The 14,818-nt window shown below is 44.2% G+C and overlaps 2 protein-coding genes across 5 annotated transcripts in view; one reads left to right on the top strand and one right to left on the bottom strand.

Annotated features, from left to right (window-relative positions):
• Positions 1 to 3,812: 3,812 nt before the first annotated feature.
• On the bottom strand, positions 3,813 to 13,132 carry Hspd1 (heat shock protein family D (Hsp60) member 1). 3 transcript variants are annotated; one of them, XM_052193739.1, is made up of 11 exons: positions 13,037 to 13,132; positions 11,805 to 11,980; positions 9,651 to 9,986; positions 8,862 to 8,957; positions 7,819 to 7,912; positions 7,423 to 7,591; positions 6,869 to 6,968; positions 6,032 to 6,277; positions 5,042 to 5,216; positions 4,511 to 4,689; positions 3,813 to 4,420 (listed from the first exon to the last, which is right to left on the bottom strand). In XM_052193739.1, exons 2-11 carry the CDS (start codon positions 11,976 to 11,978, stop codon positions 4,268 to 4,270), a joined length of 1,722 nt encoding a protein of 573 aa, XP_052049699.1. In that variant the 5' UTR covers positions 11,979 to 11,980; positions 13,037 to 13,132; the 3' UTR covers positions 3,813 to 4,267. The 3 variants fall into 3 exon arrangements, with proteins under 3 accessions (XP_052049699.1, XP_052049700.1, XP_052049698.1); XM_052193740.1 differs by lacking the exon at positions 13,037 to 13,132 and adding an exon at positions 12,974 to 12,998; XM_052193738.1 differs by lacking the exon at positions 13,037 to 13,132 and adding an exon at positions 12,831 to 12,947.
• Positions 13,133 to 13,183: 51 nt separating this feature from the next.
• The window catches only part of LOC127693050 (MOB-like protein phocein), a 54,021-nt gene continuing 52,386 nt past the window's right edge, over positions 13,184 to 14,818 (top strand). Inside the window, exons 1-2 of one of the 2 annotated variants that reach the window (XM_052193745.1) lie at positions 13,184 to 13,445; positions 14,052 to 14,216. In XM_052193745.1, coding sequence (XP_052049705.1) covers positions 13,443 to 13,445; positions 14,052 to 14,216 — 168 coding nt within the window. In that variant the 5' untranslated portion in view covers positions 13,184 to 13,442. The remainder of the gene's footprint in view (positions 13,446 to 14,051; positions 14,217 to 14,818) is intronic. The other variant, XM_052193744.1, reaches the window with a different exon arrangement.

The raw sequence follows: 14,818 nt of genomic DNA, 5'->3' as shown, positions 1-14,818 counted from the left end.
AGCATCTAGTAAATAGAAAGTGAATCTAAAACAAGTTTTTGTGTGTCCCAGGCTCTATCTACATATAACCTGGAACTCTGTGTATTTTGTTTGTGTGTCCCAGGCTCTATCTACATATAACCTGGAACTCTGTGTATTTTGTTTGTGTGTCCCAGGCTCTATCTACATATAACCTGGAACTCTGTGTATTTTGTTTGTGTGTCCCAGGTTCTATCTACATATAACCTGGAACTCTGTGTATTTTGTTTGTGTCCCAGGCTCTATCTACATATAACCTGGAACTCTGTGTATTTTGTTTGTGTGTCCCAGGCTCTATCTACATATAACCTGGAACTCTGTGTATTTTGGGATGGATGACCTTGGCCTCCTGGTCATCATGCCCTTGCCTCAGTGCTGGGATTGTAGGCCTGAAACACACCTGGCTTATGCAGCTGAGGGGATCAGCAGATGCAGGCCTTGCCATTCTGCTAAGTGAGTTACAGGAATTCTAATCAGCACTTGGGAGGAAGTGCCAGACCAATGAGAGCTACATAGAAGACACTCAAAAAAAAAAAAAAAAAAAAAACTAAGCCAGGCCTGGTAGTACATTCCTTTAATCTCAGCAGTCAAGTAGGCAGAGGCTGGGGGAATCTCAATGAGTCTCGTTCCAGGGCAGCTAGACAGCTACACAGGGAAACCCTGTCTCAAAAAACCAAATAAATAAATAGAGTTAAAAAGTCTGCATATCGAGACTGATCTCAAACAATAAAAATGCAAATCTTAATACACAAAATTTTCTCAGATGTTTTAAAATTTTTTCATAAATACTGCTTCTTTAAAAGGTATTTATTTGCTGGGCAGTGGTAGCGCATGCCTGTAATCCCAGCACTTGGGAGGCAGAGGCAGGCAGATTTCTGAGTTTTAAGGCCAGCCTGGTCTACAGAGTGAGTTCCAGGACAGCTCCACAGCTCCACAGGGAAACCCTGTCTCAAAAAACCAAATAAATAAATAAATAGAGTTAAAAAGTATTTATTTATTTATTATATGTAAGTACACTGTAGCTGTCTTCAGACACTCCAGAAGAAGGCATCAGATCTTGTTATGGATGGTTGTGAGCCACTATGTAGTTGCTGAGATTTGAACTCAGGACCTACTTTTGGAAGAACAGTCAGTGCTCTAAACCGCTGAGCCATTTCTCTAGCCCATTTTAAATATTTTTGAGACAGAACCCTGATTATAAAAGTAGCCAACATTTGTGTGTAGATAGGTTGAGATAAAACACAACCAAAGCAATTTATCAGCAAAACATTTAATTGGGTTTACAGTAACAGATCTGGAAATGGCAGCAGAAGCAGGCAGTGGAAGCCATCAGCAGAAGCAAGCAGGAGACATCGAGTGGGCACTGCATGTGGCTTTTGCAACCTCAAAGCACATCCCAGTGACATGCTGCTTCCAAAAGGACCACACCTCCTGATCCTTCCTGCAGTTCCACCAACTGAGGACCAATTATTTAAACATGAGTCTATAGGGCCATTTTTAATTTTTTACAGTCCAGTCGTTACCCCCTTCCACGTCTGCCTTCCCACAGTTCCTCAACCCATTCCTCCTCCAACCCCATCTCCAATAGGATGTCCACACCCACCAGGCCAGGCCTCCCCACCCTCAGGGGCCTCAAGTCTCTCAAAGGTTAGGCCCATCTTCTCGCATTAAGGCCAGACCAGGCATCCTCTGCCATATATATGTGTTGGGGACCTTGGTCTAGCTGGTGCATGCCGATGCTGCCGCCGCCGCCTGGTTGGTAGCTCAATATCTGAGAGATCTCAGGGGTCTAGGTTGAGACTGCTGGCCTTGGGGCCATTCTTTTACCCAACCCACCAGTTAGTATTTCACCTTGAGCCTGGTGCAAGAAAGGGTTGCCTTTGTAGGGCAGTTTCTCTACCTTCCTGTGCACTGCAGATGTATTAGGATAAAAGCAATTGGCTCACATTTTGAGGACAGTGTATGATGAAGTCATGCAGTTTCAGGCAGTTGGTCACATTGTATCCAATCAGAAGGTAGAGAGAGACAGAGAGAGAGAGAGAGAGAGAGAGAGAGAGAGAGAGAGAGAGAGAGCACACAAGCTCAACCAGCTTTCTCCTTTTTAAGTAGCCTAGGCCAAGCCTGGGAATGGTTCTGCAATGTCAGGGTGGGTTGTCCTTTGTTAACCTAATCAAGAAAAGGCCCCAGTGCATGCTGAGAGGTTTGTTTCCTAGTTGGTTGTAAAGCCTTCAAGTTGGTTTTCTGTTGTTTTGCTTTTTCATTTTTCTCTCCAAGACAGGCTTTCTCTGTGTAACCTTGGCTGTCCTGGAACTCAATTTTTAGAGTAAGTTGGCCTCAAACTCAAAAGAGATCTGGCTGCTACTGCCTCCCGAGTACTAGGATTAAAGGCATGTGCCACCACTGGCTTTTTTTCCCCGTTGTTAATATTAACCATCACAATGGGAGGGATTGGACTCAGTACCTTCAACCTCAGTTCAAGGCAAGACACGATTTCTCTGTGTAGCCCTGTCTGTCCTGGGATTTACTCTACAGACCATGCTGGCTTCAAATTCAAGAGCTCTGCCTTCCCAGTGCAGGAATGAAAGGCATATGCCACCACATCCAGGTAAAAATGAACTTTTTAGGTTTAATAATAAAAATTAAAGCTAGGCACATCTTCAATCCCAGTACTTGGGAAAGAGACAGGGAGATCTCGAAGTTTGAGAGCAGCACGGTCTACAGTCACCAGGATAGCCAAGGGGATAAAGGAGAAAAAAACAAAAGAACCACCCAAACAAACGAAAAACAAGTACTCCCTGTTATTTCAACATTGACTGCCCAGACTGTACCTGCAGTTGAGGTCAAGCCAGTCAGTTACTCTGGAGGGGTTTTGGACCCACCCACATCTACCTGGGCCCTCTGCCAGACCATTTTTTCAAAGCAGAGAGCATCAAGGTTCCGTTGCTCTTGGTTACTCATTTTTGGTAGATGCAAGTACATTTCCACAGCTAAACTAACTACAGAATTAGTGTTTGCTCCTTTTCATTCCTGGCTTATTCTATTCTGGGAATTTCCACCCTACAGTCAAATAAACCCTTTGTGGAAATACAACCAGAATTCACAGAATGGCCAACAGATTGCAGACTGATACACTATTTCTGGTTCTCTGCATTCTGGTATCTTTAACTGGCTCTTTTGGTTCTTTCACACCAAGGAATGAACAATCTTCACTGGAATATTTGTAAAGTGAGGGTTGGGGATTAAACCTCATATTGCCTATTCATTTGGCTAGATCTCTGGTAACTAGACTCACTGAGACAATTCAAGTACTGAAGACTGGTTACAATACTAAATTGCCCGTGAAGTCTTTTTACACTTTATTATGGCATTAAGCTCCAAAATGGTTTTGAATTTAAATTGGATCCCAAGGATTGAACTCAGGATTGAACCTGGAAACTTTCTTCAATTGGCTAGACTCTCAGTCCCAGGGATCTCTGGATCTTCAGCACTGGGAATCAAATTAAGATACTCTTGCTAGCATAGCAAGCAGCTACCTCCCAGATTCTACACACTTTAAGAGTTCAAATCAGAGGAAAGACTACACTCCCCTTTATCTCTCAATATTCCCCCCAAATCAGTCAAGCTAACCTATGTTTTGTCCTCGGTAAAAACTCACGAAGCAATAATCCTATCTCCAAGGAAAAGCAGGTGACTATAGAATAAAATATAAGTGGACTGTTTCTATACACCTAACTGTGCTCCTGATTGTCTTTCATTTCTCCCATCAAGACCACAGAAAAGGATAACACAACCAGGAACTTTAAACAAAATTTTATTACATAAAGGTTGTCACATAATTGGATACTTCTCTACTTTGTACACAATCATTCCCACCCTCCACAGAAAGGCTGCTTCTGAACTTCTCATGTGGTGACACAGCGCTACAGTCCTGATGCTAACAGAACAGTAGAGATGCCTCAGTGATTTAAGTTGAAAGCAGGACACTGGTATGGCTCTTGTACCCAGCATCAGGAATGTACAAATGTCTTTATTCAAAAATACAAAATAAATTATCTGTAGGCATGGACAATGACAGCAGTAAACCATTATATATTGTCAAAGGAAACCAGTAACTGATGCTTACAGTGGTCAGCCAGCCTTCTCTTCAGTCATTTTTTTCCCAGGTGACTTCTCTGAAGTTATCGGTGAGGAACCTGCCTTGAGCTTCCTGTCACAGTTCATTGATAAGGGCAAAGCGCTATTCTAGGAGTTAGAACATGCCACCTCCCATACCCCCTCCCATTCCACCCATTGCACCCATTGCAGGGTCCTTCTCTTCTTTAGGAATTTCTGTCACTACAGCTTCTGCTGTAGTTAGCAAGGAAGCCACCCCAGCAGCATCCAGTAAGGCAGTTCTTACAACCTAGAAAAAATTTTAGTAAAATTAAAAATGAACGAAAACCATGCACCAGAGAGCAAGCCATCCGTGTTTATGAAATGCTGACTTGCTTACCTTTGTTGGATCAATGATTCCCTTTTCCACCATGTTCACAAAATCTCCAAGCATGGCATCATAACCCACTTCTGAGGAACTCTGCAGAATTTTCTCAACTATCAAAGATCCTTCAACACCTGCATTCTTAGCAATTGTCATTGCAGGAATTTTAAGTGCTCTTTTAATAATTTCTATACCTACAAAGCAAACACATTTTCACAAATTTACTTTTGTTTTCCCTTTTTGGGGAGCCAGAGGACTTGCTTTAATCCTTAGCGTCAATGTGACTCCAGTTCCAGGCTATCTGATATCCCCTCTGGCTCTGAGAATACTGCAAACGCATAGCACACAAAACATGCAGGCAAAATGCACTGTCCGACACACACAAAATAATTAAAAAGAACACAAAAGTCTAATTAAAGTGAGAAGACTTATACAATCCTACCATAAGTGAAATAATTCCCCCTGTAAATGCAGTATATTGCTAATCAACAATGCTTTTCAAAAAAAAGGATCGGGCCACACACTCATTTGAAAGCTGATCTTTACCTATTTTCTGATCTTCATTGGCAGGCTTTAATGAATCCAAGGCTGGGATGCACCGAAGCAGAGCACAGCCCCCTCCCAGAACAATGCCTTCTTCAACAGCTGCTCTTGTAGCATTGAGAGCATCTGTAACTCTGTCTTTCTTCTCATTCACTTCAACATCACTTGTCCCTCCAACCTAAAGGTTAAAAAATTCCAGTTAGCACGACCTTAACCATTCAATGACCACCTGAAGCCACCCAGATGGTAGACCTGAACTGGGTAGTGTCACACAGTCATGATCTTAGCACTTGAGGCTAAAGCAGGTGGATTACACCAACTGGGAGAGGCCAGCCTGTGCTACAGCAGAGTTCAAAGCAACAACAAAAGGAAGCAACATCCCACTAACAAAACCCTGAACTTCCTACAAGTTGTGCTGCAGTTTGAGGAAAGGATGCTAGTCGAGCAGCAGTACACACACCTTTAATCCTAGCACTTGGGAGGCAGAGGCAGATGGATTTTCAGTTCAAGGCTAGCCTGGTTTACTAATTGAGTTCTAGGACTGAAAACCCTGTCTACAGAGTGAACAGAGTTCCAGGACAATCAGGGCTAAACAGGAAAAGGAAAAAGAGAAAGAGCAAGACCGGGAAATTAGGCAGCAGTAAACTGCATAACATGGCACAAGAAAGGTTCTCATGCTAACACCAGTAGGGGAGAGATGCCTATTTATGACTCAGAAGGCACTGGGATATATGACCCAAGTGGGTCAAAGGTCTAGGTCTTGCTTGCCCTGCAAGCCAATGGCCTGATTATTCCTGGAATCACAGTGATGATGATCAACTGCTGATAGTTGCCTCTGACTGCTACATGTACTCCATGGAAAGTTTGGTCACGTGCACACACAAAAAACAGCAAAAATTAAACAACAAACAAGCTAAAAATTTGGGGGAAAATATTACTGGTAAATACCACTAGACTCAGAGCCTAAAACGCTTACCTGCGAGTCAGTCTTACCTTCAACACAGCTACTCCATCTGAAAGTTTTGCAAGTCGCTCATTCAGCTTTTCCTTTTCATATTCACTAGTTGTGATGTCTAGCTGCTCAGTGATTTCTTGAATACGTTTTTCGATGTGAGCTTTGTCACCTTTTCCTTTCAAAAGCATGGCATCATCTTTGGTGACAATGACCTCTCCAACTTTTCCTAAGTCATGAGCTTGAACATCTTCAAGATTTAGATTCAACCCCTCTTCTCCAAATACCTGTAAAAGCAGTGTGCTATTAGTGGCTTCCATTATATCAACCTTATTACTGTATGTCACAGATATTTTGTGAGAAGAAACAGCTCTTCAGGGCTATCGAGATGTCTCAGCAGTCAAGAGCACTGGAGGGCTATTCTGCTCTTCCAGCACTAGCAATTTCAAGAGCAGGTACAATGGACTGAACATTAGAAATTATCCATATGGCACCTTACAACTATCTATAGCTATAGTTCTATGGGACTGGATGGATGCCTTCTGGTATGCATACAGCATACAAAACATGCAGACCCAAATACATAAAGCTTAAAACCCCAGAAAAAGAAATGCTGTTTTTCTTTGAGATGTCATAGGCATTGGTATACCAGAACAAGGTCTAAATAAAATCCCACAAATTAGAGTTAGTTTTGAGAAGAACATTTATTCATGTCCAATGTCAGACCAGGCTCAGCAAGTTAATGTGGACCTTAATCTAATCCTTGAGTTCCAAATAAAAAAATGGAAAGAAGCGGTCTGTTTGTGAAGGTCGCATTGCATTTGCATCCTGGAAGCATAGACACCACTGAGCAAAGCAGTCTGACAAGGTTTACTCACCGCACCACCAGTAGCTATTGCCATGTCTTTAAGCTGGTTCTTCCTATTGTCCCCAAACCCTGGAGCTTTGACTGCTACAACCTGAAGGCCAACTTTTAGCCTGTAAAGAACAATCAACTATGTAAGATATAAACTGAAAGGGGAGTTGGGAAAAAGCATCTAGTTTACTTCCTGGTAAGCTCTAGTACTACATAGCCATCCCAATCCTACTCTTCCCACAACTTCTGGTCTAAAAGACAAGATGGCGACCTTAACTCATCTAAATTTGTTCCAAGCTGATCTCCTTCTTAAAGAAATGCTGTCCTTATATTGCAGACACAACTGGCTATTAGTGCTAACCACACCAGTGTTAAAAGACATGTATAGTTCTCTTTGGGAAGTTGTGGGAGGCAGAGATTCAAGGATTATGCACATTTGAGACAGGCTTAAGGTGGACTCAATGGATAGAGCACTATATCATATATACAAGCAAAACATGGAAATAGTTTCAAAAGCAACAGAAATCACCTTCTTCTACCTAAAAGTACATATATATAAACAACCCAATCTATTACCTGTTCAAAACCAGTGTGCTTAGAGCCTCTCCGTCAACATCTTCAGCGATTATGACCAAGGGCTTCCGATGAGCATTAGCAATTTCAAGAGCAGGTACAATGGACTGAACACTAGAAATTTTCTTTTCACTCAACAAAACATAGGCATCTTGGAATTCACACTTTTGACCTGTAAATACAGTGAGCAGTAAAACCAAATCCTAACAGTCCGAAGAAAACTAACAGTTTATTTCTACAATGAGACCAATAATTCATGTTCCTTTCTTCATTTACTGAACCATCAATGTTTGAAATATCACAATTTTTATTGCATGACCCACATCCACTGCCTACAGCTGACAGGAAGTTTACGCGTAAAGTATACCGTGAAGAGTTCAGCTCTGGACCAGCTCTTACCTTTTGATGTGTTAATAAAATATGGGGAAATATATCCTCTATCAAACTTCATGCCTTCAATAATTTCTAGCTCATCATTCAGGGTTTTTCCATCCTGTAAAGTCAAGAATTACAGGAATGGATTTCAATGAAGAAACAAAACTTGGTCAGCTAAACCTAAAGATGGCTCAGGTGTTAAGAATACTTGCTGTTTGTTCTTTTCTTTCTTTTAAGAACATACTTTACGCACTCTATCTCCAAGTATACCTGTGTGCCAGTAGAGGGCACCATATCCCATTATAGATGGTCATGAACCATCATCTGGTTGCTGGGGATTGAACTCAGGACCTCTGGAAGAGAAGCCAGTGCTCTAACCATTGAGCCATCCAGCTTTCCAGCCCCATTTGCTTTTCCCGGACAGAACTGGGTTAGGTTCTTAGCACCTACATGGTGGTCCTCAACTCAGTTCCAGGAATTGTTTCTTCTGGACTCAAAGGTCCCAGGTACGCATGTTGCACATATATACGTGCAGACAAACACTCATATATAAAAATAAAAATCTTTTAAAAGAAACACAGGCCTAATCTGAACTATCTACATAGTGAAACCCTGACTAAAAAACAAAAGCAAAGCCAACATTTAAAACTATATGCCTAATCAGCAAGAGATGACATGGGCATAAGGGTCTCAACATGGAAATACCGCAGAGTACCTCTAGCTACACTCCCACGCTCAAGACACTAACGACAGCTGAGCAGAGGAGCACAAGCCTTTAGTCCACACATCGAAGATGACACAGGGACACCACACCATCCCTCTAAGGTTGAAGCCCAGGGTTCCAGGCCAACCAGGATTAGAGTGAGGCTCCATCCTATTTACAGCTAGCAGAGAGCTAGTAAGTTAGATGAATTCACTGTAGGAAGCAAAGCTCCCGATTCAGAAGTTAAGACTAAGGAATGAATTGTGCTGGCACAAACAAGGGATTCCATTTTTTTCTTAATTTGGAAAACAGGTGACAGACACCCCACCAAAGGTATTATCAGAACATCAAATCCCATACTTGCCTTCACTGTGATGACACCCTTCCTTCCAACCTTTTTCATTGCATCAGAAATGATGTTCCCAATCTCTTTGTCTCCATTTGCAGAAATTGTAGCAACCTGAAATAACCAAGTTACTTCAAAATTAAATGGTAATATTAGTATTTTCAACTTTCTTCCCTTTTGACACTCTAAACTAATATTTTACAGTTAACAGTTTTAATGAAGTACTACTTAAATGGATCCACACCCTCAGTCCTTCCGTTATCTGGCATATTAAGAATAAACTAAAGGAGCAGGAGAGACGGCTCAGTGATTAAGATGACATACTGTTCAGGTCAGTACCCAGCACCCACACAGTGGCTGGCAACTGTCTGTAACATCTCCTCCTATGGGTCCATGCATGCATATGATGCACGCACATACACCCAGGCACATACATTAAAAAAAAAAAAAAGAAAAGAAAAAAGAAAAAAAAGACTTATCTACTATGCATTAAGGACTAGGTTTGAACCCATATAGCACAGGGTACATTGATATCACCTAAGAATATCTTCGCAAATAACACAGATATTATTTATTTCCACGTAAAACTAAAAAAAATAAAACCTATTAAAATCCAAATTACTAGACATGGCCGCGATGGGGCAAGCACTTTGGAGGCAGACACGGGGAAAGGCCAATCTGATCTATAGGCTGAATTGCAGGATAGTCATGGCTACAAAAAAAAAAAAAAAAAAAAAAACCCGTCTTGGAAAACCGAAAGATGCAAATTAATCAGTTAACTCTTTTCAAATTTCAATAAAATTTTACCTGAGCAATTTCTTCAGGGGTTGTCACAGGTTTAGATTGTTTCTTGAGTTCAGCAATTACAGCATCGACAGCCAACATCACACCTCTCCGGATTTCCACTGGATTAGCCCCTTTGCTGATCTTCTCAAAGCCCTCCTTGGCAATAGAACGTGCCAGAACAGTGGCAGTGGTGGTGCCATCCCCGGCCTCTTCATTTGTGTTATTGGCAACATCCTGAACAAGTTTAGCTCCAATGTTTTTATATTTATCCTTTAAATCAATTGACTTTGCGACAGTGACCCCATCTTTTGTAACTTTGGGACTTCCCCAACTCTGTTCAATAATCACTGTTCTTCCCTACAGTGACAGAAAAAAAAATTAGCAACCCTCAATGATAACCCTCAAAGTCGTCATTTTTAACAATCCTACAACATGAATCTCAAAGCCAAATTAATCAACCATCTTAGGTCTACAGACAAAATGAACACTGCTTATTTGCCAGGAGTCTAACTTTGAATGAGACACAACAGGAATTCCCTGAAACTAACGGACGCCACCTATAAAACAAGGAAGCACAGATGTCAATTACCAAATCCCAGAACATTCTTCACATCACTTGCACTTGAGTTTTGGCTATGAACTAGGTTTGTTTGTTTGATAAGACAGGGCGTTTCTGTGTAGCCTTGGCTGTCCTCAAACTCCCAAAGCACAAAGATCTGCTAGCCTCTACCTCCTGAAGGCTGGGATTAGAGGCTTATACAACTACTACCCTGCTTATTAAAACATGTTTTGCTTTAAAATTCATTCACTAAATATCAGCCAATAAGAGAATAATAATAAGCAATAATAATAATAATGTACTCTTCTGGTTCACTCAATAAAAAATTTCAAATATGGCACCAGCAGTATTGGAAACTTTTGGATTTGAACCAAGATGCTATTGTCTTTAGCTATGTAAACAGTACTCAAAGATGAAAATTTTGTTTTTCAAGACAGGGTTTTTCTCTTGTAGCCATGGCTTTCCTGAAACTTCAAAGATCTGCCAGCCTAAGCCTCCAGAGTGCTGAAATCATGCAGCTCTTTAGATCAGTTTATTATCAATTTAAAATGACTACCATATCCAATGATGTCCTCAAAGTACTAAAGATCCCTATTCAGCCACACAAATGTGTGATGTGATACCAACCTCTGTTCTTAGCACTGCTTCGAGGTCAAGGCCTACTTGGCCAGCTATGGTTAGGGACCTTGTCTTAATAAAAACATACTGTGTGAGAATAATACTGAATTCCTACACTTGAGATGTGAGGAAGAGTTGTTCAAACACGGCCTTGCCACAAGGGAGTTAGAAGCCAGACTAAGCTAGTGACTCTCTCAAAAAGTCAAAACCGGACAAATCTTTGCAATGTGAAAACAGAAACCATGAGGTATGTATGAATACCTCAAATGAATGAATGGGATACCACAAAGGTTTTTTTCCAAGGGCAAGTGAAAACAGTCTGGCAATGTGTGTTGCAGAAGCAGGTGGACCGTTCTCTTTGAGTTTCAGGACAGCCTGGGCTACTGGAGAAATGCTCTCTTGAAAACAAACAAAACAACAAAGTCCGTTAAGTATGCAAATGAAAGATGGCTCAGCTGTAGTAGTCCGGGTTTCTCTTCCAATGTACCCAAGCCAGTTTCCAGAACCTTGGCACCCTTACAGACATAAATGCAGGCAAAACAATGCACACAAAAACAGAAACCTTTAAAAAACTAGCAATTCTATGCTAGTGCATTTGCCTTATATGTTGGAATATTTCAGCACGAGTGAACCCTCACATTACAGCTATACACTTTGAGGTATTATACTCGAGGTGTACTTTCCCCTCTATACCCTCTACTACTGGGAAGGGATCCAAAATTTAACGCAAGCATGCACACAATCATGACTCTAGTTTGAATATCCTCCTTGAGCTATTACTACTTACTCTATTATGCCACAATACACAAAAGTCCCCTAAATCGACTGAAGCAGTAGTAAGGACACCGTCGTAGAATGACCAACTAATAAACCTCCTAAATAACACCCCCAGACCTCTAAGATATGCCACATGCAAATCAGATTTTCACAAAACTTGGTAACTTCTGTCTTGCAGCTAGAGAACACTGTTCTTTAACACAATACAGGTATACTGGTACCTTTGGACCCATTGTAACAGCTACAGCATCGGCTAAAAGGTCTACACCTTGAAGCATTAAGGCTCGAGCATCCGCACCAAACTTTACATCTTTGGCATAGGCCCGAGTGAGATGAGGAGCCAATGCCCGGGACACTGGTCTCATCTGGCGAAGGACTGTGGGTAGTCGAAGCATTTCTGGGGGGAGGAAAAAAAAAAGTATCACTACAAACTTGTCCAACGGTGCTTCAAAACATGGAGCCTAGATTGGAGCTTGGCTGTCTTCTGTTAACCATGCCTGGGCCACAAACGACACTGCAGATTCAGGACATAATCTGCTGGCCAACTGATCATGGAGGCTGCCCCCATGCCTGACCTACAGCACTAGCACAAAGCACAGGAAACCACAGCCCCATGGCCACCCACTCCTGCCCTCTCGAGTTAATCTTTCACTGCAAAAACGGCCTTGGGAGCAGATCCACTCCGAAAAAAGTGTCTGGGAAAAGAAATCAAGTTGGTGCAAGCCACACAGGTTCTAAGTGCAAGTGCCTAGAGAACTACAGAAGTACTCATGACGGTGCAAAACCCTCTGACTGTCCCCAGGTATCCACCAGGAGCTACTGTATCATAGTAGCTAAGAAGGCCGAAGAAAAAGGACCATAGCTCAGCCCAGCCCAGCCCCGCGGCCCCACGTGTCTTCCCGACCAGGAGCCCCGAGCAAGGTCAAAGTGAAGGCACCGGATAGCGGAGGCCACGGCGGACTGAAGGACCCCGACCACCCTCCGACAGAGTCCTGCAGTATGCCAGGCGCAGGTGGCACCAGAGGACCCAAGCTGCTTTCACCCTAGCCCTCCCTTGCTCCCGCGCTCGGCCTGGGTCGCGTGGTCCCCGCCGCACGTGATGAAACCAGCGTGGCCCTGCTGGGCCTGGACAAGTGAGCCGAGCCTGCGGCGTCGTTGCCTGACTTATCCCCCAGTCCTCCGTGCTCGGTCGGCGCTACAAGCAGGCCTGCGAGCACCGGGGCGCCCTGCGCGCCGAGGCCGCGTACCTGCGGGGCGGCGGCAGGAGAGCACGAGGCGAGGCAGGCCGTCTGCGGCGAGTGAGGGACCCAGCACTGGGCGCGCACCGCAATGAGCCCGAGTCCCCTCCCTCCCGGCCCCGCCCCGCAGCCCCGCGTGCGCGCGCACGCACCGCTCTCTCCCACGCCCCGGCCCTGCAATCTGCATGCGGCGCGCGCGGGCCCGCCCTCCGTACTTGAGCGGCCTCAGCTCGCGGCCTCTGCCCTCTCCCGCCGCCGTACGCTGGTTCCTGGGCCGCGCTGGGTTCTAGAACCTTCCGGAAGGCCCCGCGCTTTCCGTGTGTGAAAGGTCAAGTGGCGTCATTTCCGGGAGGGGGCTCGTTCTTTCACCTCGGCGGCCGGCCTGGAAAAGCCTAGAAAGTGCTCCCCTTTTCTTCCGCCTCCGGCTGCCCGCTTCGGCGGCCTGCGCGGAGCACTCGCCACCAATCGGCGCGCGCGCTGGCGTGGCCGCCCCCTCTCACGCTCTGGGGCTGAGTGCGCCTGCGCGCTGCGCGGCCTTTTCACGTGTCCGGAGCCGGCCCCCAGGACTCTCCTTGCAGCAGCGGCCCGAGTGCAGAGTCCGGAGCTGCGGCGGCGCAAGTCATGGTGAGTGTCTCGTGGCGGGCAGGCCTGCGGGTACGGTTCGGCCTGCGGCTCACGGCGAGCCCATGTGCGCGTTGGGACTAGCAGGACAGAGGTCCACTCAGTGTCCGCCCATGGCTCTGCAGAAGTGAGGCCTGTCCCACCATGTCTCCGCCACGGTTTTCTGCAAGCACGTGTGCGGCAGGCGTTTGGGGTAGGGGGCGGGAACGCGGATGCACACCTAGATGCCCACCTGCACTAGCAGGGCTTGGGTGGATGTGTCCTATGTTGGACAAAGAGTACGATCCAGGTTTAAAAAGTGACACCACTCCCCCGTTACTCGACTTAAGGGAAAAAAAATCTAGAGAAAGAAAATGTTTGACCTTGGAATAGATCAAGGTTGCGATTACTGAGAAGCAGTGAAGACCCCTACACACAACAGACAGGGAAATGAAACTCAGTGTAGTCTATATAGAGTGGACCATTGAAGAGTATATTCTAAAGGTACACTTTAGTTTTCTTGTCATTTTGAAACGCTTTGACCTGTTGAGAGTTAAGGCTTGCAGTGGTATTAACGTGCTCTGACACTTAGATCTTAATTACAGTCTGTTTGAACATTTCTTTCCACAGGCTGGACAAGCTTTTAGGAAGTTTCTTCCGCTCCTTGACAGAGTGTTGGTGGAAAGGAGTGCTGCCGAAACAGTAACCAAAGGCGGCATTATGCTTCCAGAAAAGTCTCAAGGAAAAGTACTGCATGGAACGGTCGTGGCTGTGGGGTCAGGCGGGAAAGGAAAGGTAAACTGGAACTCCTAGAGTGGAGCTGAACTTTATGTGTGATGTGGAAGGAGAGGAATTAATTTCTTTGCTAATTAAAACATTAATTAAAATGGAATTTCAAGTCAAATTTCAATTCACAAAGAACCTCGCATTCGGGGGAATTGGAAGTTGTAGAATTATTTTATATTTCTAAGGAATGGTAAGGGACTGTAAAAAGGCAAAAGGTATTTGACTACATGTGCACATGCCTGTAGGCTGTGTAGCAGGAACATCTCCACCTTACTCCTTTGGGGTAAAGTGCTGAACTAATCTGGTTTCTGGCCCTCAGCATATTGGGGGTTGCAGCCTTTTTACTCTAGTGTTAGGATCCCAATTTGGGTTCCCCTGCTTTCATAGCAAGTCTGCTTACCCACTGAGCTAACTCTGCAGTGCCCCACACTCTAGAGCTTAAAGAGTGCCTGCCTTGATGGTGGCTCCTGCCTGTGGCCTAGGTTCGTGTGGCCAAGGATTGTACAGCCTTGTAGGCCAACAGGAGGTGCAGGATGAGACCATGTCTCAAAAAAGTAAAACAAAACCTCACAAAATGAAATACCTCTGTAGCTATTTTGTAGTCTACTCTT

This window comes from Apodemus sylvaticus, chromosome 9 (assembly GCF_947179515.1).
Source record: "Apodemus sylvaticus chromosome 9, mApoSyl1.1, whole genome shotgun sequence".
NCBI classification, from domain to species: domain Eukaryota; kingdom Metazoa; phylum Chordata; class Mammalia; order Rodentia; family Muridae; genus Apodemus; species Apodemus sylvaticus.
This window is presented reverse-complemented; position numbering and strand designations above follow the sequence as displayed.